At 41.7% G+C, this 25,203-nt stretch overlaps 1 protein-coding gene across 1 annotated transcript in view; it reads left to right on the top strand.

Annotated features, from left to right (window-relative positions):
* The window catches only part of NDC1 (NDC1 transmembrane nucleoporin), a 52,233-nt gene extending 27,563 nt beyond the window's left edge, over positions 1-24,670 (top strand). The window contains exons 13-18 of the mRNA XM_073593524.1: positions 1,107-1,228; positions 3,507-3,557; positions 5,824-5,887; positions 13,474-13,574; positions 16,596-16,756; positions 23,799-24,670. Coding sequence (XP_073449625.1) covers positions 1,107-1,228; positions 3,507-3,557; positions 5,824-5,887; positions 13,474-13,574; positions 16,596-16,756; positions 23,799-23,862 — 563 coding nt within the window. The 3' untranslated portion in view covers positions 23,863-24,670. The remainder of the gene's footprint in view (positions 1-1,106; positions 1,229-3,506; positions 3,558-5,823; positions 5,888-13,473; positions 13,575-16,595; positions 16,757-23,798) is intronic.
* The last annotated feature ends 533 nt before the right edge of the window (positions 24,671-25,203 follow it).

Here is a 25,203-nt window from a genome sequence, read left to right as displayed (position 1 = left end):
TGCAGTTAAATAGTAACCATGTGGTATGCTGCAGCGAACTGAAACATTTCAAATTGGTGCTCAAATATGGGGCTAACAGTGTCAAAGAAAAACATGTACCCGGGTTATTATTGTCACTGAAAAGAAATGGCCTCAAGTTGGGGGTGTGACTGGAGTGAAAAAATGTCCATGCGTCAGTGGTATCACTGAAAGGAAAATGTACCTGCGTTGGTGTTGAAAGGAAAGCCATTCCCCCTCAGGGTTGATTTGATTAAAATCACTAGTAAAAAGGCTTGATTTAAATCAACTCGATTTTAAATCATAATTTTTAAATCGCAACTGTCATCTCCGTCCTGCAGCCGCTCCTCCTCTGACTCACCGACAGTCCCATTCGCTTAATGGGACGGCTGGTGATTAGGCAGTGACACAACAAGGTGAGGGACGTGGGTGCCCGCTAACAGGCGCTGCCATGATGAATCTGAAATGACAGGTGCTCTTTAAATGTAAGAAATCATTCTTGCTGGTAATTAGAATCTTTAATATTTGCAAACAAAAAATTAAGGTTTCCTATTTAGAATAATAGGATGTTTGCTTAGTAAAACAAAGATATCAGAATCGATTCAATCATACAGTTTGTAGTGCACATACATTTGCAAAACAATGGGATAAAGGAATATTCCTGAACTTTGTTTTATCTCATGATTACTGTGAAATTATGTGAATGCATCAATGCAGTGCATGTTATCTCAGCTTGCAGAGCTTGGATTCATTGAATGAGTTTACCAAAAATGTAAACATTGCAGAGTATACAGCTTCATGCTACATAACTAAGCTTCGTTTTATGCTGAATAAACTTAATTATACTTTAAGGCTTCCTGGGGTTGATTTTACTAAAGGCAAATAGGCTGTTTGAAGTCTCACTTTGCAAAGAATGCAATATCACAACACTATAAAGAAAACACAGCATTTTTTTTTTTCTTGTACTTGATTCATCTCATTTCTGGGACAGATTCCCTTGCAAAGTGAATAAGAATATTTCCATTTATAAATTAGCCCTATTCCCCCCCCCCCGAAAAAAAAATGTACCTTTATCCAGCTAAGGTGATGCTTATTTCTATTGTTTGCAGACTTGGATATCCAGAGAAGCGGTTCAGAAACATCCTCTATCTCCCAGATGAGCCCAAGACCTGTCGGCAGCAGTGAAGGGCCGAGCTTCCTCTTTGTTTGGTACCAAAACAGACAGGAGCAGGTAAGTGTAAGCAGTAGTTGGTGTAGGTCTGCAGGTGCTAGTAATTAGATTTGCAAAGCAAAATTCATCTTTAGAATTCTATTAGCATATCACTTTAATGTATATCCTAACTGACCTATAGGAGGAAGGGGGCCAGGTCTTTAGCTAGTCACAGATAGGGAAAGTGAAAATTCTTAGGAAAAGAAGGCTCTAAGAACTTTTTTTTTTTTTGTTTTTTCTAATCCTTAATGGGGGGCAAATCAACATTCGTTTTGATAAACTGCCAGTGGCCTTTTCTCTAACGGATTCAGATTGCACTACCCTCACTGACTCTACTATGTCTCCCCCCAACCTGGTGAGAGCATACAATTCCCAAAATCCAACAGATGAGCGGTCATCCAGCTGGCGGAGCTGGCTGGAGGTACATGATTTAAAACGTCTGAACTTGAAGGAACAGTGAAAAAAATCATTGCTACGGGGGCGACTTTTCACTGCACAGTGCGTGGTAAGGTGTTGGAGGGAAGTCAGACTGGTGGGGGGTCTGGGGTAGAATTCCTTCCGTGGGGGCCACTTGCATCCAAGCAGAGTAGTGCTGTAGAAAATGCCTGTCATCAGGGTCTTCTCTGGACCTAGCAAGTAGTAAAGGAGCGGAAGCACCAGGAGTGGGCAGGTTTAATATCCAGAAGGGCACTCATAGGAAGGGATGTGAGGCAATGGTACCCCTTATGGGTAAGTTGTGACACCAACAAGTCACGGGCTCCAAAACAAGCAGAACTAACAGGTGGGGGGAGGGGAAAACACCCGTCTGCTTTGAGCCAGCCATGCAGAGGCCTTGGCTGGGTCCTCGAACTGTACACGACCGTCCTCTTCCACCCGCAGCCTGGCGGCAAACAGCATGGTGTACTTGAGGTGCAGGGCGCACATGCAGCGTTTGACACCTTGAAACTGGGATCTCTTCTATCTTCTGTACCTCGTTAGAGAAACACCGCAACTTGAACATTCCCCACAGGTCCCGAAAATTAAGAAATTGAACCCATTCTACCGCAAACATAACAAAGAAGGCTTCTCTGCCATAGGTCTTAATGAGGAGGGTCTCCAGATATTCCACCGGGTCATTACCTTCTGCTCTCTTGGGAAGCCCAATGAATTGGAGATTGCAGCGACAAAGGCGAATCTCCATGTCATCTTTGGTGTGTATGCAGTTGCTGTATTTGCCTCTGCATCTCTTCAGTGGTATGCCATAATGGGTGCAGGATATCCTCTGCTGTTCCTATACTAGCTTCAGTCTCTCTAACCCTGTCTTTTAGTTTGGAGAGATCCTGACGGAGAAGAGAGATGTTGATTTTGACTTCATCAATCTTAGCCGTAAGAGTACCCTGGAATGCAGCTATAGCCTCCAGCACCTTGGCAGTATCGGCCACATGGTGTTCTGAGTCAGAGCAGATGACAGCGCCACTTTCGGCCTGCTGGTCTTGTCTTGCCGACGATATTAGACTAGCTGATTAGCCGTCTCCATGTTTCTCTTAGGTGGAGATATATTCCTTCCGGGACCCAGAGGATGCTATGTAGGGAAATATAGCTTCGGTTTTAGCGAGCAGGATAGTATACAGGATAAGTAGCAAGCGGAGCTCTTACAATCCATAACCTACTCCATCGCTCTCCAGGCCACATCCCCTGTTCCTGTTAAGAGAAATAAAAACCTCTTTTATTTTTAAAAGTGACTGGCGCCCAATCTTTCCACCTTGCACAACACCCACTATGACTAGTAACCTGCACCCTGAGGAGGAATGTCAGCTCTCCCTGACTCTGGGGGTCACCACTAGGTCTCTGGACGTCGGGGAGACCGCTACATGTGCAAAAATGTTTATAATACTTTCCTAATAATTTTTGTGTGAAATTCTATCCACCTATGGCCAGCTTTTAAACTTGGCATGCCATAAAGAATGGGAAGTCCCCATATGCAGGAGTCTTACAAAGATGTCAGAATTGTAATGCCACAGCCTGTTGTAGTATTGGCTGGTGTATTTTGAGATGAAACTAAGATATACACTGTGGACACCTTTCCATAGCACACAACTCCTTTCTATGTTTAATCTTCCCTAGCACCCCGTCTTCACCCCCCCCCCCCCTCTTTTTTTTTTTATTACTGTGTGTGTTTAATATGGTTGAGCAAGAGGCAGTTGTAGGGGTGGATTTGAAACTAGAAATGAAATTGCACACCTTAATCTCACTTTTGTTGCTGGTGTATTGACATTTAGGCAAACTAAAAAGATATATATATTTTTTTTTTGTTCCTCAGATCAAAAACTTCTTGTCAAAGCGAGTCTTGATCATGTATCTTTTCAGCAAGGTAAGCTTATTGGAGTTGCTCTTCTAATTGAACATGCAAATGTGTGTGCAATGCTTCAGGTTTATCATTGCTTGCTCTTTTGTATAACTGTTGCGTGTTGTGAGTTTACAGGCTGACAGTGAAAGATGCTTTATTTTTAATGGCCCTGTATCCCAAAATTAGATTCCACTCCAAATCTTTGAATGGCTAATATCAGGTTCAGACATCTATATGGGTTTTAATTCACTTATTCATTTATATATGGAGTTCTCGTTCAGACAATGTATCCCTGTGCACTCTGGTGTGCATCCTATGCTTACCATGTGTCTGACAGCGATACGCGATTCAAGCATTTCATTATTATTCTTAATATACTATACTGAGAGAAATACTGTAGGTTGCTCTAGACGTGTATGGGCTTGAGAAGGTGCAGCTTGCTGCCACCATGTATCCCAGGCTCAGCTGCCCCTCCTGCAATCCAGTGATGGGAATTGCAAAAGTTAAACATATGTGCTTGTTTGGGGGTTTTAAAGGCTAAATTCACCTTTTTATAAAAAATAAAAAAAATATGCATTTTCCTTTTTATTATTTATTTTTTATTTATTTTTTTAACTCTGCAGCCTTTAAGGCAATGCACCCATGATCTGTAGATTTTGGGTGCAATGCCAGGATCCTGCAGACTTAAAGTACACTGTCTGCTCATACCTCTGATATGGGCAGGCAGTTACTGAGTAGCAGGAAGAATCTTTGAACTACGAGAGCGCCCACCAGCGCACACTCAGTTCATTGGGAACTACAAGCCGTTGGCCACGGTGACCGATGATAGTTGCAGTTCATGCATTCACAGAACTCTCTTAGTAAATGAGGTGGCAGTGTGGGTGGGGCTCTACTTGGCTGCGCTTTCTTTCAATTCTGACAGCAGATTTCACAGTGGGGGGGGGCAGCGGGATGAGAAGAGTCAAGAACTGGAACATATTAGAAGTTCCAACCTAAATACAGGTGGAATATGTAACATGTTCCAAAGGTGAACTTAACATTTTAAGTACATTTTCTAGCCACAAATTCTGATTTTATCGGTTTAGTTTACCTTTGCCACAAAACTATCTATGCTGATAAGGGATTGCTGTAGATGAAAACATGACAGGTTTGACTAAAGTTGAATAATACCTTCACTATAGGTGTAGCCATTTATGTACTTCCATGAAGCCTGACCTGAATACCCCCAGGACCTTGCTAGGACATTGATAAGAGATGCCTAGCTATTACTCTTCACCGGAGTGAGTTGTCAAACGCTGTGCGCACAGCTACTGCATCAGGTGGGCAGAGCATGCATGTGAGGAGATTTGACTCTTAAGAACTCACTCCTGTGATGGTGAAGTGATTTGTAAAGTCTTCTTCTTTATTATTTTTAACAAAAAAAAAACATGTTCTACTCTGTGCAGTGGTTTTGCACAGGGCAACCTGGATCCTCCTCTTCTTGGGTCCCGCTTTGGCTCTCCTGGCCCCTCCCATTGAGTGCCCCCACAGCAAGCAGCTTGCTATGGGGGCACCTGAGCTGAGCTGCAGCTCCGTGTATCCATTGAGACACGGAGCTGAGGACCGCCCCCCCCCTTCTCTCCTCATTGGCTGACTGACTTTGATAGCAACGGGAGCCAATGGCTCGGCGCTGCAGTTTCAGCCAATGAAGGGAGTCCCAGGCAGCCAAGACAGTCTTACAGCCTCGTGGATAGAGAGGGGGTTAGGTAAGTATTAGGGGGGATGCTGCACACAGAAGGCTTATTATCTATCTTGATGCATAGAATGCATTAAGATAAAAAAAAAAATACTTCTGACTTTACAACCACTTTAACAGTAATAGCTGGGCCTCCCTTGGCAACATTCCAGTCAGGCTTTATGAAGTATGTATCTTGCCTGTGCCTATAGAAGGGGCTTTTTATGCAATTTTGGTCAAAGCTGCACAGCTTGTTTTCATCTACAGATATTATCAGTATAGGCAGGTTTTGGTTAAGGTAAACTAAAAAAATTGTTCTGTTTTAAAGTGGTTAAAACACGCACATATGTATGAGCAGTGATCAGTCTGCAATATGCAACTCACTGCTTGTCTGAACAGCTCTAAAATCTCACATGTGTCTTTCAATGAGTTTCTTACTGCTCTGGGATGTTTTATTCCGTGAAGGGAGTGATGTGTATAGTGCAGGTTTATAGGGGTGTGTGTATATGTGGTGCTGCTTTTATTACATCTGTATGCTATATCACCAAAATGGTGTTTGTTATTTTGTCTATGCAGCACCCGGAAGCCTCCAGTCAAGAATTGTTTGCAGATTCACAGATTCATATCTGGGCTTTGGAAGGTGAGATATGAGAAAACCTCTAACAAGCAGTTTAGGTCCTGAACACAATACAATCTCATAGCTATGCATTATTTCCACATTGAGCTGTACACTGGCCTCAATGTCTAATAATAGTAACATTTTACAAAATAATTTCCTTACCCCTAGCATTTTTACACAATTAGAAATGCACCTAAGGAATAATCTGAATAGGCAATCACTTGGGAACAGAGCTTGTTAGATGGGTTGAGTTAACAAATTCTGTCCAGGGGCTCCTCAAGCTGAAGGGATGATGGAGAAATGCATACAGAGGTTGCTTTCAGTGTGTGTTAAAAAAAAAAAAAAAACTTAATGTATCAAAGTGATCAGTAAACCTAGAGTCCTAGATGGCTAAACCATCATGTCAATCTTACCTAATTGCCCCTTCACTTACAGAGCCTCTCTAGTAGTCAATGAATCTGTCCATTAACCGCTTTATGACTTCCCCATAGCAGATTTATTGCTACAGGGAAGGCCGCTCTGTGTAGAATTACGTTGTATGCATTTCTGCACTTCTGGGTTTTGGTTGGGAGCGTGTGCCCCTGGAGGCCCGCTCCTGCCTTGATTTTGCACAGCGGGAGCTGATGAGTGGGTCCCGCGGACCCGATGTCCACCAGGACAAGACAATTGTTCGGTACTATGACAGTCTGCCTATGAAAACAAGGCAGACTGAGTACAGAAGACATGGATCCTGTGTTCATGTGAAGCAGGAACACCGATCTATGTCTTCGAGTAGTAAAAACACCTCCTACCCAGTTAGTAAGCACTCCCTAGGCACACTTTTAACCCTTTGATTGCCCCAACGGTAACCCCTTCCCTGCCGGTGTCATTAATACACTGATAGTGCATATTTTTAACATTGATCACTTGAGTTTGGTTTGTGCAAAAGTTATAGCATCTACAATCAATATACGCTTATTGGGATTTGATTTTTTTTTTTACCAAAAATATGTAGCATATATATTGGCCTAAATTGATTTAGAAATTCAATTATTACATTTTTTTAAAATGTGTTTTTTAAAGCAGAAAGTATTATTATTATTATTATTAATTTTTTTTTTTTTTTTTTTTTTTTTTTAATTGTTGGTCGTTTTGTGTTTCTAGCGCAAACAATAAACACAGGGGTGATCAAATACCAACAAAAGAAAGCTCTATTTTTGGGGAAAAAAAGGACATAAATGTTGTTTGGGTACATCATCGCACGGCCGCGCAAATTATCAGTTAAAGCAATGCAGTGTGCTTTAACTGATAAAAGGGGAGAGAGAGGGTTAACCTTTCTGGAGCTGAAGTGGTTAATCGGAAGTACCAGGGAGTGAAGTGTTGAAGGCTTGACTTTACAAAATTAGCAAAAAATTGCAGGTGTATATGACTTGTGTGTTTTTTTTTTTTTGTTTTTTTTTTTGTTTTTTTTGTTTTTTCTACTGATGTTTTATATTCTGTGCTAAAGTTGACCTTTGTATAAAAGGTGGGCTCTGACTATGTAGAGTTTTCTTTTCTCCACAATATTCTTGGATTGTTCACCATTGTGAAAGGGTTTCTTGTATCATATCAACCAGTGACGAGTGCACACCTCTCCTGTAGTTTATATCCATTAGCATTTCTATTGATCATGCTAAATGTTCACACAATCGCAAGAAAGGAATAATGTGCTGCAGACATTCATTGCATGGTTTGTGTAATATATATAACATGCAGGCAGCAGCACCAGGAACTGAGTAGGTTTAAGCTGATCTCCACCTTTTTTAATGTTCCTTTTTAAATAGTTCATTTGAGCCATGCTGAATTAAACCAAATATTTACTGCACTTGCTGGGCGCACTGTATGAATTCTATGCAGTCTCGGCTACATGTAGTATATATCAATGTGTTCCGGCATTGGGATGGGAGCTTCCTGTCTCACTACTGGAACACAATCAAATTGGGTTGAAGCCATTCATGGGAAGCTGGTTACAAAGCTTCCTCTAATTGGCTGATTTCAGAGATCGTGATGTCATCCATCCGCCTCAAACAATTACAGGAAGATGAGACTACATACAGTTCATTCTGTGCGCCCAGCCATGTGCACCTGCTAGCGCAGTAAAACATTTGTTTGAGCCAGCTTGGCCCAAATAAACAATTTAAATGGACATTAAGATGAAAATCAGCTTTAAAGCTTTTGTTACCCCAACACTTCATGTTCCTGATATGTGCCTGCTGTACCATGTACTTGTATGAGAAAGTATCCTGTTCTCTTTGTATTGCTTCCTTTATGTGAAATCCCTGGTGTCCCTGCCGGTCCCTCTGCTTTACTGTTAAAAGCTGACCACACTAAGCAGGAGAGCACCCTGTGGTTAGTTCTCTAGCTATGCCATGTCCTGACATGCCCCCCTGCACAGCCATTCACTGGGAAGCTCAGTGTGCTGTTGCTTCTCCTCCCCCCAGCTCTTATGCAGCTGAGAACAGAGAGAATGAGATCACATAATAAAGGGGGAAAAAAAGGTATTTTATAGTTCTTTATATCTATACAAAAATCCTATTCCTTTCCTTTTTTCATTTCCATTTTTCTTAACTAAATGGGTTGTTTTAAAAAGGTGGTTGTTTGCAGTCACTTTAAGCCTGTTCATTTTTGAAGTTTGTTAATGTGGAACACTTCAGCAGAATGGATTATATGCTATAACAAAAAGATGGTTGATGTGTTTGCTGTAGACTAAAGAGATTGTTCTGTTCTTTGTGTACCCCTTATTTTTTTCCTGGCACTAAATTGTCATTACTTTTAATAGAGCTCTGTGATGAAGTAATACCCTTTTTGTCCACCCTACATCCTTAAATCCTTGAATGTTGAAAGCCCATCATGTGGACAAATAGATGCTTTGTGCATTGGTGACGTGATTTACACTGAAAGGGGTAAAAAGAGGTCAGACAGGACCTGGCTAGTTTATGAATCATGTCTACGCCACACCTTTTTAATAACCCCAGCTGTTGTATCAATAAATAGCCTCTGATATTTAGAGTACAATACAATATAAGACTGCTTAAATCATTAACATCTTATATACATACATTAAATAATGTGTAAATGCAAGAAATCCTGTGCAAAACACAATACATCTTTTTGTGCAAAAGTCTTTGATGCAAAACTGTGCTGGAAGCTGTGAATACATCAATTCCTAGTATATAAATATAAATATATAGATATGTATATGTATGTATGTATCTATCTCAAAAATATTTGTAAAGATCTGTTGGAAGCTGTGCATACACGAACAGTCAGTGCTATGTGCAATCTTCAAACACATCAAAAGTGCAACAACTTCACAGTGTGACACCTTCAATCAGTCTTGTGTGAATCCTTTCCCAATTCTCAGAGAACTCACCAAAAACAAAGACCCTTAAAGTGGATGTAAACCCGAAAATTTTTTATTGTGTTTTTTTTTTTTTATATCATACTGTAGAGTAAAAGATTTCCTATCATTTGAGCCCAGTCTTGCCACACAGAGTTACTCTATCTCTGAGCAATCTCTTTTTTTTTTTTTTTTTTATTGTTCAGTGAAAAAATCTTGACATACTGAGAAACTTTGTCAAATACTCCCCCTTGCTGTGAGTGACAGCCTAAGACATGCATTATTTTTTTAATTCCCTCCCCCACTCCTTTCTTCAGCAGCTCTGCAAGGATTGGCTGTTCCACACCTCAGCATGATTTGGCATGCTGAAGTCATGTGGTTACTTTCCTGTCCTTTCACTGGATGTTAGAGATCATAGCAGAAGTTCAGTGTTAGAAATACACAGGAAAAAATGCATATTGACAAGGGGAGTGTAGAGGTGGGCGGGGAGTTTACTGACATCACAACTCCACCCACCGAGCTCCAGACAACAGACCCACCCACAGAATCTGCAGTTTTTCGGGTCTCATAACAGACAGAGGGGAGACATTTGACAGGTAAAGATACAAGCAGGAGGCATGTATATCCTTATAGATAACCCCCATGGCAGTAGTTTAGAAAGGATGACATTGGGTTTACATCCACTTTAAGATTTATGAGTTATACTTGGTAATATCCAGATCTCAAAAGCCATAATTATCCCCTATGTATTATACATGAAAACAAGACGATAAGCGGAAAGCATTGCATAATTCAGTTTATTATAACACATTAAAGCGGAGTTCCGCACAAAAATGGAACTTCTGCTTTTCGGAACCCTCCCCCCCTCCGGTGTCACATTTGGCACCTTTCAGGGGGGAGGGGGGTGCAGATACCTGTCTAAGACAGGTATTTGCACCCACTTCCGGCATAGACTCCCATGGGAGTCTACGCCACTTCCCGTCCCCACCGCGCTGTCTGCTGGGAACACACAGCTCCCAGGAGAGAACGGGGACCACTTGGGATGCGCAGCGCGACTCGCGCATGCGCAGTAGGGAACCGGGAAGTGAAGCCGCAATGCTTCACTTCCTGATTCACTCACCTAGGATGGCAAGGCAGCTGCCGAGAACCGAGCGGGTTCTCTGCGTCCCCTGCCGACATCGCTGGACCCTGGAACAGGTAAGTGGCCATGTATTAAAAGTCAGCAGCTGCAGTATTTGTAGCTGCTGGCTTTTAATTTTTTTTTTTTTTTTTTTTTTTTTGGCGGTGTGGGTGAACCCCCGCTTTAAAAGCAAATAATGCTATTGCAGCAATAACAATAGAGCTTATGTGGTTGTGAATAGAACTTATGTGGAAAAACACAGCGCCACCTGCTGTCTGTCAGTGGCTTTTCTTTATCATACATCATGGGACACAGAGCCTAAGTATTTACTTAATGGGTTATGGGCCACCTTCAGGTGTTGACACTGTTCAGTTCAGTCCCTATATAACCCCTTCTCCTTCCAGGAGCACATCAATTTTTTCGCCAGTGTCTAAGGTGTTGGTCACGAGTGAAGATGTGCTCTGAGGAGCTCCAGGAGGCATCCATGCTGGATTCGAATTCCTCCATTTGACCGGATCCATCCAAGCCACTGAGGAAGGAGGTTTTGCCTGTAACTCCTCTTTCGAGGGCTGCTGGACCCTAGGAACCAGGACTCTCTTCTTCTTTTTTTTTTTTTTTTGTCATGCATCACCTAAAGATTTTCCTGAAGGGTGCTATACAGGTCCAAAGGAGTGGAACCCCTATAATAGGGACCCAGTCTTTGAAGGTTACTAACGCTGCCCGCCGTGATGGGTGAAGTTTGGATCTGTCTGTTTAAGCAGTATCCTGCAGCGAGGAAAAGTTAAGGGAAGAAACTTAGTAACTGCAAAGTCCACCTATGCCTTTTTTTCTTCCATATGAAAAAATTGTAAATGCCTTAAAATCTCCTCTAGAGGGAGTAAAAATACCTTGTGCTTCTCAGCAGCTCTGTGTCCAGCTACAAACAGCAGTGTGTGTCCCAGTAGCAAGTGGGGGTTTGTAATTGAACATAATGTCGCCCCCCCCAATTGGGGAAACTAAGGGGCTGGGGCTACAGCATTTTTTATGTAAAAGTTGTACTACATCCTACATTTGGGTATTGTTGCATGTCTGAATAAATTATTACATGATTGGCAAAAATGACAGCGCTAAAGCTAAACTAATTTACGCTTATGAAAACAGAATATAAGCCTCAACTGCTAAATAAAATTATTTCCTGCCCCCCCCCAGAGGGGTGCGGGGCGGCTTATTATACATCATGTGGTTAGGGGGTTTAGCAGCCAACCAGCAGTGTTGATGAGGATTTTAAAAGATCTTAAAACATTTTATTATGTTTTACCCATACATATAGCAATCCTGCCAGGAACGCCAGATGGCGGCTGCAGCCTCCTCTCCTTCGGGTCTGCATTCAAACCCAAATGCCGTGCCATCCGCGCGCTAAGGTTCATTTGAAAGGAGGAGGGCGGGTCACTGAAGGGGCGTGGCTATGGCAGGCGGCGCCGTGTGCAGGACTCAGGTAGGCTTTCCGGGTCAGTTATCTCTACTTTGATTAATGCAAGGAAGCCAGCTTCCAGAGCTATATATTATAGAGTCCAGAAGGCTTATGTTTCCTGGTGTGAATCCAAGGGTTGGCACCTTCGGAGATATATTCTAGGCAGAATTCTTGCCTTTCTACAATTAGGTGTAGAGATGAAGTTGGCCTGAGTACTATTAAGGGCCAAGTCTCAGCCTTATCGATTTTATTTCAATGACTGCTTGCTACGCATTCTTTAGTCCGGGTTTTATGCAAGGGGTGATGCGGATTAATCCGCCAGTTAAATCACCTTTGAACCCTTGGACTTGAATTTAGTTTTGTCAGTGTTACAAAAACAGCCATTTGAACCGATACAACATATTCCCTTAGTCCTTTTGACAAGGAAGCCGGTGTTTTTGGTTGCTATATCTGCAGCAAGGAGAGTTTCGGAATTGGCTGCTCTTTCTTGTAAAGAGCCATACTTGATTTTTCATGAGGAAAGCGTGGTGTTAAGCCCTCTTCTGGGTTTTTACCAAAAGTAGTCTCAGGTTTCCACCTGAACCAAGATATTGTCCTGCCATCGTTTTTTCCAAAACTACATTCCAGGGAAGAAAAGTCACTACATTGTCTTGATGTGGTGAGAGCAGTGAAAATCCATTTAAAGGCAACTGCTCAGGTTCGTAAGACTGATGTCTTATTTATTCTGCCAGTGGGTTCTAAGAAAGGACAGGCAGCTTTGAAATCCACTGTTGCTAAGTGGATTCGGCAAGTGATAATTCAAACATATGATTTAAGGGGTAAAATTCCCCCGTTTCAAGTTAAGGGGCACTCTCTACCAGGGCGGTTAGTGCTTCTTGGGCAGTGCGTCACCAGGCCTCCATGGATCAGATCTGTAAGGCTGCAACTTGGTGTTCAGTGCATACATTCACCAAGTTTTATCAAGTGGATGTAAGAAGGTATGAGGATATCGCCTTCGTGCGCAGTGTGCTGCAGGCAGCAGTATAAATCCTCAAGTCTGGGGGTACCCTCCGGGTTGTGTCTCCCTCCCCTCAAGTAGCATTGCTATGGGACGTCCCATTAAGTAAATACTTATTCTCTGTGTCCCATGATGTACGATAAAGAAAATAGGATTTTTATTACAGCTTACCTGTAAAATCCTTTTCTTGGAGTACATCATGGGACACAGAGGTCCCTCCCCTCTTTATGGGGTGTTTCTTTGCTACAAAAACTCATGTGCTCCTGGAAGGAGGAGGGGTTATATAGGGAGTAAACTTCCTTGATTGGGTATACCAGTGTCAACACCTGAAGGTGGCCCATAACCCATTTAGTAAATACTGAGGCTCTGTGTCCCATGATGTACTCCAAGAAAATGATTTTACAGGTAAGCTGTAATAAAAATCCTATTTTCTCAGTGTGGGATGACATCTCATTCCTGTAGCAACGCCATATTGTTCTTCTCGTCAAGACGTCTTCAGGGGCCCCTTTTAAGACACGTTTGATTATAGCACTTTAGTTTAAAGGGATAGTGCACATTATAATGCTCCACAGATAATTAACTGGCTAATTAAGCACCTGTTCAGGGTTTCCCAAATAGTATTGGCAGTTCCTTCTTTTTGCCTGGTAAATGGCTGGATTCTAAACTCGGGATATCTTTTCAGGGTTGTCTCATCTGGTGGCAGCCTCATTCTCTGAAGATCGCATGGGAGTGGTACAGACAACATTGTCCAACATACTAGCCACACTTCTGAATCTACAAGAGGTAAGAGACAGTGGTCATGCCTTAGCAGCTGTGTTAAAGCTAAACTCCACTAAAAGGCCACCCTTTAATAACTAAATTCTATTCATTGGCTTCACCCTGTATAAGTGCAGTGTACTACAAGATTTTGCAAAGCATTTTTAAGCTTTCAGCAAACTTGCAGCATCTTATTGGAAGTATTTAAAGTGTTATTAAACCCACAACTGTAAAATCAGTCTGTATATGCAGTAAAGCATGCTTGGTATACTCACTGTGGAACCTCAGGGCTTCTCTGCATTGTGTAAAAAGGCAGTTTGATCCTGTCTTCTCTTATCCTCCCCTCCTTCCATAGTCCCCAATCCATCTCCTGATATAGGTGTGTATTGCTAGAGGTGGTGTGTGTGGTGTTGTGTTTTTTTGTTTTTTGTTTTGGTTTTTTTTTTTGTTTGTTTTTTTGTTTTTTCTTGGGAGGGTGCATGTGATCAGCACAGAGCCAATCAGTACTGTCAAGACAGAGGGTCAGGCATCCTGCAGCCTCATAGAACAGTCAGAGGAGAATGGAAACTCCTTCTACAAGCTTTAACTAGACACTGATAGAAGTCATAAGGCTGCTATATACTGCCGCTGAGAAAAGGTATTTAGCAGTTTAGATTTTCTAGAACTATTGCATTTCCATTTTCTGTGTACTGCAGGAGTACTGTACTGTACTGTACTTGCGCTATAAACAAAAGTGACAATTTTGAAAAACATTTTTTTTTTTTTTTTTACTTTTTTGCTATAATAAAATTATCCCCCAAAAATATATATATAAAAAAAACACGAATTTCTTCCTCAGTTTAGGCCTATATGTATTCTTTTACATATTTTTGATTAAAAAATCTCAATAAGCGTATATTGGTTTGCGCAAAAGTTATTGCGTCTACAAAATAGGGGATAGATTTATGGCATTTTTATAAATTAAATTTTTTTTTTTTTTTTTTTTTATATCGTGACTGCGACATTGCGGCGGACAGATTGGACACTTTTGACACTGTTTGGGCTATTGGCATTTCTAGGGTGATCAGTTTTATAAAAATGCACTGATTACTGTGTAAATGTCACTGGCAGGGAAGGTGTTAAACATTAAGGGGCGATCAAGGGGTTAAGTGTGTTCCCTCAGTGTGTTATAACTGTAGGGGGGATGGGCTCACTAGAACATGACTGAGATCACTGGGAACAGTAGATCTCTCATGTTGCTAGGCAGAACAGGGAAATGCCTTGTTTACATAGGCATCTCCCTGTTCTGCCTCTCCATGCCACGATCGCAGGCCACTGGCGGACATCGAGTCCGTGGGCGCGCCCCCGCCCGCTAGCTGACAGTGACGTACGGGTACGTTGTTTTGCGCACCAGTGCCACTTTTCCAACATATATCAGCGTAAGCCGGTCGGTAAGTGGGTTAAACAAGCTGCTAGCAGGCCTTTACTAAGCTTCAGCATTACATGAAACGTGTTGAAAGTTTTGTACACACATTGTTGTTTCACAAATTTGAGCCCTGCGTGTACAAGGTCTGCATGTATGTTTTACATACAGCTGGCAAATTTACCTGAATGAACCTCCTCTTGCTGTCAGTCTCTCTCAATCTTCTGAACAGCTGACTGAGAGAAGAAAAGGCAGAACTGTTGGCCTTTTTGATTTTGTTGCATTACAGTGGTGACCATCTTCCTGTGGGGAAGGAGAGACTAGTGATGGTGCCATAAGTGTTTTGCTGCTCATTCAGTTAGCGTCTTGGGGTGAGATCAGGCTCTATTTCTTAAGAGGTATTGCCAAAGCTTTTTGGTCATACACCTCTTCTGGGTCACAGGAGCGCACTTAGTTTGCTCTCCTCTGACCCAGAATCAGCAGACAGTGGGCTAAAGCCTGTTATGAGCTGTTGTCCCAGAGCTGGGACATATCTCTAAGCTCTGAAGGGATCCCAATCATATTGTTTAGATCCACCCAGATGACTGATCGACAGTTGGCTTCAGCTCTTAGCACACCACTGACTGTCAGTGACTGCTCGCCACTCTGAGCAGATTGAGAACCAAGCGATCTGCATTTTTTGTCTTTGGGGGGGGGGGGGTGCAGGATTTGGCTGTGGGTTCGAATTTTTTTTTTTTTTTGTTCAATTGCAAACAATTCGTCAAGTTAGACAGCTCGCTTAACTACTTTTTTCATGTAATTTGTTGAAACTTAAAGCGGACCTTCAGTCAATTTTTTTCATCTTTACATCTATTAAATCTTCTGACCTTGTTGTTAACTTTGGTTAGTAAAACATTTTTTTTTTCTGCCAGTTAATACCTTATACAGCCCACTTCCTGTCTCTTGTCTGGTCATTAGCCTAGGACTTATGACATCATACACAGCTCTCCCTCTCTTTCACTCTTGTGAGAGTTTGCCAGGAAGGGAGAGGGGATGAGAGCTACAGAGCTGGAGGTGTGTGTCTGTGTTTGTGTAAATCCAGGAAATGAACAGGCAGCAGCTTCAGCTGCCCACAGTTAAAATGGCTGCAGCCAGACCTAGTGAAGGGAGATTTCTGCAGCATATTTGGCAAGTACAGAATCACAGTATATATAAAATAATATGCAAAGTGGTTGGAGGGAAGCTTCAGAATGGTAAAGATAATTTTATTACAATTTATGTGAGCAGACTGCAGTTCTTCTTTAAGCCTAGTACACATGATGAGGGCTAATCTCCATATCAAAAACGAATAGGTCGCTAAGGTATGAAAATTTTCATATAACAGAATGAAAATTGGGAAGTAATGCATTGGTATTGTATTTTCGGACAAAAATTCTACCGATTAAACAAAAATCTTATGATCTGGTATCGTACAAGAAAAAAGTTCTTGTTTGTGCCTTCAGAAAATTTTGGATGAAAGCTTTGTAGTAGTGATCCGGTTATCGTATGACCGCTTCAAAAGCAGTAATTTTTTTTTTTTTTTTTTTTTGTACGATATTCTGTTCATGTGTACAGAGCTTTAGCCTTTTTTAACTGCTGCTGATTACATTTTACTTGTTTTGTTACAGGCCGTAGAGAAGCATTTTAAGCTCCCACATGTATCCAGCAAGCCTGCCAGAGCTGCACAATGTTTGGTAGATTCCTCCTATAAGACACTACGATTTGCCCTGCGATCTACTCTAAAGACTGCAATCTATAGGATAACCACAACGTTTGGAGAGCACTTGCAGTATGTATTTATCTGCTCCAGCTATCATTCCTTCTCACCCCTTTTTTCTACTATAGGCCTGTTTATTCAGCAAAAAAGTTTTTTTTTTTTTTTCTCTTTTTTTTTTTTTTCTCTTTTTTTTTTTTTTTTTTTCTCTGGGACAAGCTAGGCTTTCTTTTGACAATATGCTAAAGATAAAATAAGTAACAAATTGTAAAAAGGAAAATAAATTCTAACTTGACCTTAAGAAAAAAATATATATATTTACTGTAAATAAGTGTATATTTCTTGAAGTTGTCCTGTTTAAAATGACACTAAAATATTTTACAGAACATGGAAGTTTTTTATTTAATGCAACACTGGAGAAAAACACAAATGTAAACTAAAACAAAAAAGTTTAAAATGCTTAAACGGTTGTTAACTGCGTTTGACCATTTCCGGACCTGCTGCCGCAGTTGTACTGCGGCAGGTTGGCTCGGCGAATCAACGTTACAGTATGGCGGCCGCGATGATCAGATTCACTTAAGAACCGATCAGTCTCCAGGCCCAGGCCAATGATTTCTGGCCTGGACCTGGTGATCAGTTCTGGCAAATGAAATCCTTCCCCTGCTTGTAAGTGTAAACACAGGCAGGGGAAGTGATGTCCTCTCCCCTTGTGGAACTCCTTTTTCCATTCCAGAGAGATGTCTTCTCTCCTCTCACAGTAAGTTGCACCAACACTACACAAACACCAGTACACATAGGTACATTTGTCACCCCCCTGATCGTGCATTCCCCCCCCCCCCCCCCCCCATTAACCCCTTCACTCCGTCAGTGTCACCCAGTGCAGTGTTCATATTTTTCTTTGTCACAAATGACACCAGTACAGTGATCAATCAGTGTTAAGGTACTTGGTCGTTGCCCCAGATAGGTCTAGGGAACCCCCCCCTAATAAAGGTTATCAGTGATCACCATATTAGTGTTACGGGTGACGCTGGTTAGTGTTTTTTTTTTTTTGTTTTTTTTTTTCGTCAGGGCACCTAATAAATTACCTTATTACCTAATAAAGGGTTTAACCCCCTGATCCCCCAGCAAGTGATATCAGTTAGGTTGTAGCATCAGTTAGGGTCTGTGTCACCCCAGGCAGCGTCAGATTAGTGGCAGTAGCGCTAACACCCACGTACGCACCATACGCCTCCCTTAGTAGTATAGGGTCTAAACAGATTGATATCTTTTGACCTGATCAGAACTATATTAGCGTTCCCAAAAACGCAGTGTTAGCGGGATCAGCCCAGATACCTGCTAGCACCTGCGTTTAGCCCCTCCGCCCAGCCCGCCCAAGTGCAGAATCAATCGATCACTGTCCCTTACAAAACACTTAACACAACTGCAGCATTCGCAGAGTCAGCCTGATCCCTGTGAACGCTAACAGTTTTTTGGTAGCGTTTGAAGCAGTCGCTGACATTCAGGTGCTCTCTCTTTCCTGTGAGTCGCACTAGTGTACCAGTAAATTTAGAGTCCAACATGTCCAAATTGAAGGTACACTAGTGAAGAGGCTTACATGTTTCTGAGCATGACAGATGAGAGTGGAGAGGAACTCGCCCATCTGTGAGATTAAGGCTCAGAATACAAACCAGTAGACAGCAGCAGCACCCTGACAGATGGCTCTGATGACAGAGTAGTGGTCCCTGCCAAGGTCAGGCGTACCCGACCCCGTTCTGCTGTTGTTGAGGTACAAGAACCGCAGGGCTCTCGTATGGAGCAGAGAGCCAGTACTAGTGCCGCTCGTTCTGGTGAACTGGCAAGCAACAGCAACCTAGTACATCCTGGTCGTACATCCAGCACTGTAGTAACACTTGGTGACGTGGCGAGTCCCATAAGTGCAGTTCCAGCTGGTAAGGTGGCTAGCACAAGTTGAGTCCCGCAGCCATCAAGAAGACAAACACAGGCCCGTCGAGCCCATAGTGCCCTTCCTGCTGCATCTGCCAATCCGAATTGGGAGCCCACCACTTTTGCAGCACCCGTACTCTCCCCCCCCCCAATCCCCCCCCCCCCCCCTCCCCCCGGAATTCAGGTGGAAACAGTTGATTTCACATCACTTTATTCGCTGTTTTTCATGGGAGATCTCTATAGATCTGTTGTGGACCAAAGCAGTTGTATGCTGGTCAATTCATTGCCGCTAATCCCCAGTTGTCATTTGCCAGAGATTGGAGACCTATTACGGTTTCCGAATTTAAGACTTACCTGGGCCTATCCCTCCTCATGGACATAGTTAAAAAAAAAAAAAGTGAGTTGCGGTCATATTGGTCCACTGACCCAATTCACCATATGCCCGTGTTCTCTTTCCATGACCAGGGCACGATACAAGCAGATCTTGCGGTTCATGCATTTCAATGACCTTGAACTTGGGTTGACCCTGGATACGATCGGCTGTACAAAATTCAGCCCCTCCTAAACCACTTCAGCCAACAGTTTGCAGCCTTGTTTACTCCCGAGCAAGTTGTCTGCGTTTGATGAGTCCCTGGTTAAGTTTTCTGGCCGCTTGTCTATCAAACAGTATCTTCCCAGCAAGCTTGCCAGATATGGGGTCAAGATGTATAAGCTCTGTGACAGGGCAACAGGCTATACATATAGTTTTATGGTCACGTGGAGCCCGAGAACTGCCCAGACTACATAGAGCGCGCTGGTAAGATTGTGTGGGACTTGATGTCACCAAGTATTTATTCCAATTGTGTCTGCTGCTAAATGCTTATGTGCTATAGAAAGCTTCAGGACGAACTGGATCCTTCCTTAAATTCCAGGAAGAGATCATCACAGCCCTTCTGTTTCCAGACGGTGCTGTGGCCCACCATCCCAACGCAAATGCGGTGAGCCGGCTGCATGAGAGGCATTTTCCGTATGTCCTCCCTGGTACCCCTACCCAAAGAAATCCCCAAAGAAGATGTGTCTGCAGAAAATGTGGATTTAGGCGTGACACCCGCTTTTATTGTCCCTCCTGTCCTGACCAACCTGGTCTCTGCATCAGTGACTGTTTCAAACGCTACCACACACTAGTGGATTTTTACCATAGGACTGTGCAATGCTGTACCCTAGGGCACACTTGCACAGGGTCTCGAAAGTTGAGATGTCCATCACATTTTGAGAGACCCTAATCTGGAACGTTTACAGTTTTAAATAAAAGTGCAAAAAATTAAAAAAAAAAATAAAACACAAAAAAAAGCCAAAAATAGTTGTGGTTTTATTTTGCTTCTCTCTATTGTTCTCTCTTATATTCGCTCTCTATTGTTACTGTATTTTAGAACTGTTTTATTTTTGCTATTTTTTTTTGTATTTGCTTTGCAGGTATGGTATGTCTTACTGTTATACTGTAATGTTACTTTGTTTTATTGTTAACCATCATTTGCTTAGCAGGTACGCCATTCAGCTGCAGCACAGGTTTATTTATTCTGACAGCAACAGCGTTTGCTCCCACGATACTTAAAGCCGTGACTCCAGCGCTGTAGTTAGTGATTTCACCACCACAGTTAAAAAAAAAAAAAGAGCATGTCAAAAAAAAAGAGTGTCAAGGCTTTGACTTCAAGTGGTTAGAAGAGTGAGTGATGTGCGACATAAGCTTCTAATGTTGTGCATAACATGCCAGGACAGTTCAACACCTCCCCCAATTACCCCTTTTTGGAAAGTAGACACCCCAAGCTAATTGCTGAGAGGCATGTTGAGTCCATGGAATATTTAATATTTTGCCACAAGTTTCAGGAAAATTACAAACTTTTTTTTGCACAAAGTTGTCACTAAATAATATATATTTCAAACATGTCATGGGCATATGTGGAATTGCACGCCAAAATACCCATCACATTTTCGGAGGCCATGAAATGTCAAGATGGCACAAATGACTACATTTTGGAAAGTAGACACCCCAAATTATTTGCTAAGAGGCATGGTGAGTATTTTGCAGCTCTCATTTGTTTTTCTAAATGAAGAAAGAAAAAAAAAATTTTTTTTTTTCTTTTCTTTTTTAAATTTTCAAAACTTTGTGACAAAAAGCGAGATCTGCAAAATACTCAACATGCCTCTCAGCAAATAAAAGAAAAACAATAAAGTCTAGAGCTATAACAAAAGCTAAAAATCTACATTGATAGATGTAGAATCACAATTGTGAGAGTGATACCTGAAATTACCAGGTGTGTGAACAGCCTCTATAAGGTATATGACCTTAAGCAGAGGATGGATGTATTCAGAAATTCTCAACCAGGTTAGTGTCATTAAACTGTGTAAATGTGTCTCACTGATTGTGACATCAAACAAGGCAAAATTAACCAAAGTATGATGGGTGGTCTGAGAGATTACATTAGCATGGTGATACAGACATAAAAAAGCAAAAGCAGTGTCACATGTCTGTCATGACAGAAATGCACCAAAAATTGTGAGCAAAAAAATATAAAATATTGACAAAGAATAATATAACGTGGACATATATGTGATTGTACAAGTCTATATAGAGTGGCAATTCTTGGGAATGCAGGATGCTCAAAATTTATGTAGATACTTTTCACCGCGAGGTGTAAGGCATACCGACATACAAAGCCAGATCTTCTTAAAACACACACTTCAGCAGAGAGAAATGTAATGCCCTTACCAGAGATATTGGACTCACAGGCCGTTGGCAGTGAGTCATATAGGCTTGTACCGTCAAAGCGGTAGGGTTAGATCCGGTTCCAATCCAGAAGAGATGCTAGGTGGGCAGGAAAAACCTCATGGCTCTTGGAAGGGATGAGAATGGGTCCAACCCTCCTGTTAACGTTCCTGTTAATCTGGTTTCCTATCAGGATCTAGGCTGGAATCGACCGCCGGGTTCCATCCGGTCAGCGGCAATCCTCCAAATGTGGCAGGGAGAAAGTAAAGAAAAAGAGCTTCCACATAGTGTAAATCTGATTGTGCAAGGAAAAATTTATTGTTAAAAAAATATTTCCAACAAATAGTAAAACGGGCGGTAAAAATTTAGTTCAATTGAACAAAAAGTAGCGCAGTAAAAGGTAGCTGGGGTAGCATAAAGAACCCGATGCACTTCGGCTGAAGTCTTCTAAGACTTCGGCTGAAGTCTTCTAAGACTTAGAAGATGAAACGTGTCGGGCTCTTTATGCTACTTAGAGTAATTTATGTACTCTAGTTTGTAGACGCTATAACTTTTGCGCAAACCAATAAATATACGCTTATTGACTTTTTTTTTTTTTTTTTTTTCTTCTTACCAAAGACATGTGGCTGAATACATTTTGGCCTAAATGTATGACTAAAATTGAGTTTATTGGATTCTTTTATAACCAGAAGTAGAAAAGATCTTACCAGTTAAAGCAACGCAGTGCCAAATTGTAAAAAGTGCTCTGGCCATTGAGGGGCCAATTCTTCCGGGGCTGAAGTGGTTAAATAAAAACAAACTGGTCCGAACCCCCCACAAGCTCATATCGTCATGTGCTAGTACAGTATGTACCGCATTCTAGCACAATATGACAAACCTAAAAAACTGTATCGCTTCAGCAGAGCCCTGTCACCACTCACAGGGATTCCATTTTCACCCAGTCTTCCTTCTGGCTTTACAAGCTCCGGCCGTTCGCCCGAGCCACAATGTCGCTCCCGCTGCGCAGCTCTCTCAATAGCCCGCATACCTGTTCATTAAGAGCACGATGCGCATATGCCAGTTCCCACATTGGCTGTTAAACATGTGAAAATCTCCTAACTGGTGCATGTTTAGGAGATATTCACTGTACCTACAGATTATCCTTATTATAGCCTTAGGAATCATGTACACAGAATGTTGTTCAACCGCTCCTGAACGATTTAACTTGACAGCTAGAGACTGGCGTCTAAAAACAGGAGTTTAGCCATGTTTACATGTCGAGTTTAGCCGCGTTTGCGTCTAGGAGCGTTTGTAAAAAAAAAAAAGCTTGTAAACGAAACAGTTATCACGTTTAGCAGCGTTTACAAGCTGTTGCAGGCATGTGGTGTTTTAAATGCCTCTGAACATTTTTCTAAACTCATTTTTTTGCGTTCTAAACGCAACTGCCCAGAAACTATTATAGTCGTTTATAGGCAGTTGTTTAGAGGCTTTTTTGGAACCCAAAAAAATGCGTTTAGAGGCATTTCAAGCACCAAACATGGCTAAACACGGCTGAACAAATTCTCTGGGTAATTATGCAGCTGAACATGCATATTAGAAAGTATCCTGTGGACATGTGTTGAGCCATCAATGGATGTGTCCAGTAGCAATGAACTCTGGTCCTCTCTCAATTTTCTACATCTTTTGGAGCCTCGGCAAAAGCAACATCAGGATCATTTCCTCACACATGCTCATCATGGGATCCATATTAACAAACCAACCAAAAAATAACAGCTACAAGCACACTGCTTTTTCAGCTGCTACTCACACTGTTCTCTCACACTGTTCTCTCACAGAATGGCTGAAATAGAAAGCACTAAAAACAAGTATTTATTTAGGAATAACTTGGGAGGGTCTCCTGAGGTTATCTTTAGTAAACGCTTCTGAACGCAAATGCGGCTAAATGCAGCTAAACGCGGCTAAACACACGTTTTTAAACGTAGATTACTAGCTGTGATGTTCCAGCGTTCAGGAGAGGTTGGAAAACGTCCCATGCACATGAAGCCTTACCTGTAAGTACAAGATAAAAAGCAAAGTTTACTTTAAAAAAAATAAAAGAACACTGGGTAAGGAGGAATTAATTAGGGCTGGTTAGGGGTACCTAAGATAACAAGGGGTTAAAGGGCTGTACATTTTATCTAAATTTGTAGGGTTGGCATTTTCCCAGCTGTGATTTTGACAATCAAGAATTGCTGATAATAGTGGTGGCAGCGAGAGAGGAGCTAAATATAGGAGGTGCGCCCTAGAGGCGCTTTTGCGTTTTTTTTTTTTTTTTTTTAAAGCATGTATGTTTTGCACTCAAGTTTGCCATGTGGTTAATGATGGTGAGAACATGGCTTATGTGGTGGTCCTTTCTTTTAAACCATTATTGGGATGTGTTTATAGTTTTTATGTAAATGTAATAGATGGACTTTTTTTCCTCCCCCTATTCAGCGCCATTCCAGCATCGGCAGAACAACGGAAGAAGCTGCAGCAGTTTCTCGACTTTAAAGAATGAAGCACTGATTGGGAGTCTTCTCAAAGCAGTGTAATGTGTGGACTACCCCACTTCCTCCAGAGAGTCCTTGGAGAGAATTTGTCACAAATGAATAACCGAACGCAAGAAGCCTCACATGGAAGCTGCTTTTGTTTTCTAGGCCGCCTTCTAGTTCTGATTGGTCAAATGAACTTGCTAGTGCTACTATGAAGCCCAGTATCTGGAGAATTGCCACTTTCTTGGAAGATTATCTCTTGTCTAAGACAGGTTCCTTTTTAACATTTACTTGGAAATACTGAAAAATGGAAAAGATGTGGACTTTGTTACTGCGTCTATTTATTGTCTTACTGTAATTTAGCAATGTTTGGTTCCATTTTTGTTCCTTTCTGTATTTGTTCAGTTTGTAAATACCATGAAACTTTTTTTTTTTTGTTTTTTTTTAAGTGAAATCAACGCTACAATATTAAAGGTGAAAAAAAAGTTCAGACAGCTTCATTTTTATCCTGTGATTGTGATATACAGTCGATGATAATAGTATGAGATCATGGGCAACTGTCAATGTGCTATGGTTCTAAACTATATCCACTAGGAAAAATCTGTGTAGAATAAAGATGAGCACACCCTGAGGTTTTAAAACTTTGCCTATGCATATCTGGAGTTCAGAAAACCTACTGCTTCAGCTATCGTGTATGTAACATTTCCAAGGGATAGCAGAAATGCTTAACAAAAGAACAATATATAATAGTCCCAACTTACATGTATTGGAGAAACCCATTGTCAATAAATTTTAACACTGTGCCTAATAAACTTGATCTGCACTATCAGCAACCTTGTGGCACTTTTTTTTTTCCCTTGTATAATATGACGTGCAACATTCATGGACCCAACAAAACAATGGCCTTCAGATGTTGCAGCTCCAATCTCTGTGGATCTCATTTTGAATATAATCTTAATGTTGAACTTGATTCGGACCTCAGGGCTCTTGCCATAATGTGCAAATTTGCATGTTATGGCGCACATGTATTCCTATATAGGCTAACACCATCCTCACTCTCAATATCAGCTTCTGATATCTTCTGGATCCAGGCTCCTAAGCTGTCTTGCTTGGCACACCAAGAACGATGTAACACATGTGTAGGTTGGGGTTACTTTGTCCTGGCATCCACAGTGTGCTGAGATTCTACACTGACCTTCACATGTGTGGCTCGGTGTACAATTAGAGGGACAATGCTAGTAGGGAGGAAGCCCTTAAGCCGGAAGAGATGGGGAAGTTGATTTACTAAAGGCAAATATACAGTGCACCATAAGTGCAGTTGCTCTAGATATGAAGGGGGAAGCTCTACTCATTTCTATCATCCAATC

Source organism: Aquarana catesbeiana, linkage group LG07 (genome assembly GCF_042186555.1).
Source record: "Aquarana catesbeiana isolate 2022-GZ linkage group LG07, ASM4218655v1, whole genome shotgun sequence".
Classification (NCBI taxonomy): Eukaryota; Metazoa; Chordata; class Amphibia; order Anura; family Ranidae; genus Aquarana; species Aquarana catesbeiana.
The sequence above is the reverse complement of the archived record's forward strand: the minus strand, read 5'-3'. Positions and strand labels throughout refer to the sequence as shown.